Source organism: Merops nubicus, unplaced genomic scaffold (assembly GCF_000691845.1).
Source record: "Merops nubicus isolate BGI_N331 unplaced genomic scaffold, ASM69184v1 scaffold28796, whole genome shotgun sequence".
In the NCBI taxonomy this organism is placed as follows: Eukaryota; Metazoa; Chordata; class Aves; order Coraciiformes; family Meropidae; genus Merops; species Merops nubicus.
In genome coordinates this window covers 1,709-1,961 of record NW_008616036.1, presented here as the reverse complement: position 1 = coordinate 1,961, position 253 = coordinate 1,709, and the positions used below count along the sequence as shown (strand labels likewise).

General features: G+C 64.8%; 1 protein-coding gene across 1 annotated transcript in view; it reads left to right on the top strand.

Moving 5' to 3' along the window:
* Positions 1-246, top strand: part of HOGA1 (4-hydroxy-2-oxoglutarate aldolase 1) — a gene marked incomplete at its 3' end in the record, with an annotated part of 2,935 nt that extends 2,689 nt beyond the window's left edge. The window contains exon 7 of the mRNA XM_008942734.1: positions 169-246. Coding sequence (XP_008940982.1) covers positions 169-246 — 78 coding nt within the window. The remainder of the gene's footprint in view (positions 1-168) is intronic.
* Between the last annotated feature and the right edge of the window lie 7 nt (positions 247-253).

Sequence of the window (253 nt, the reverse complement as noted above, 5' to 3'; positions counted from 1 at the left end):
CTGCTCCTCCTCGGGGCCCCCACCCCACTGTGGGTACTTCACTGGGGGGCTGCAGACACCCTGCATCCTGTCCAGCCTTGCAGCCCCACATGGAGCTGGTGCAGATGCCCACAGACCATGCTGCTGTCCCGCAGAAGCTGGCAAGCCCCCATGGCCTCCCTCCCACAGGTCACCCGGCGGTTTGGGATCCCAGGACTGAAGAAAGCCATGGAGTGGTTTGGCTACTATGGGGGACCTTGCCGTGCACCCCTGG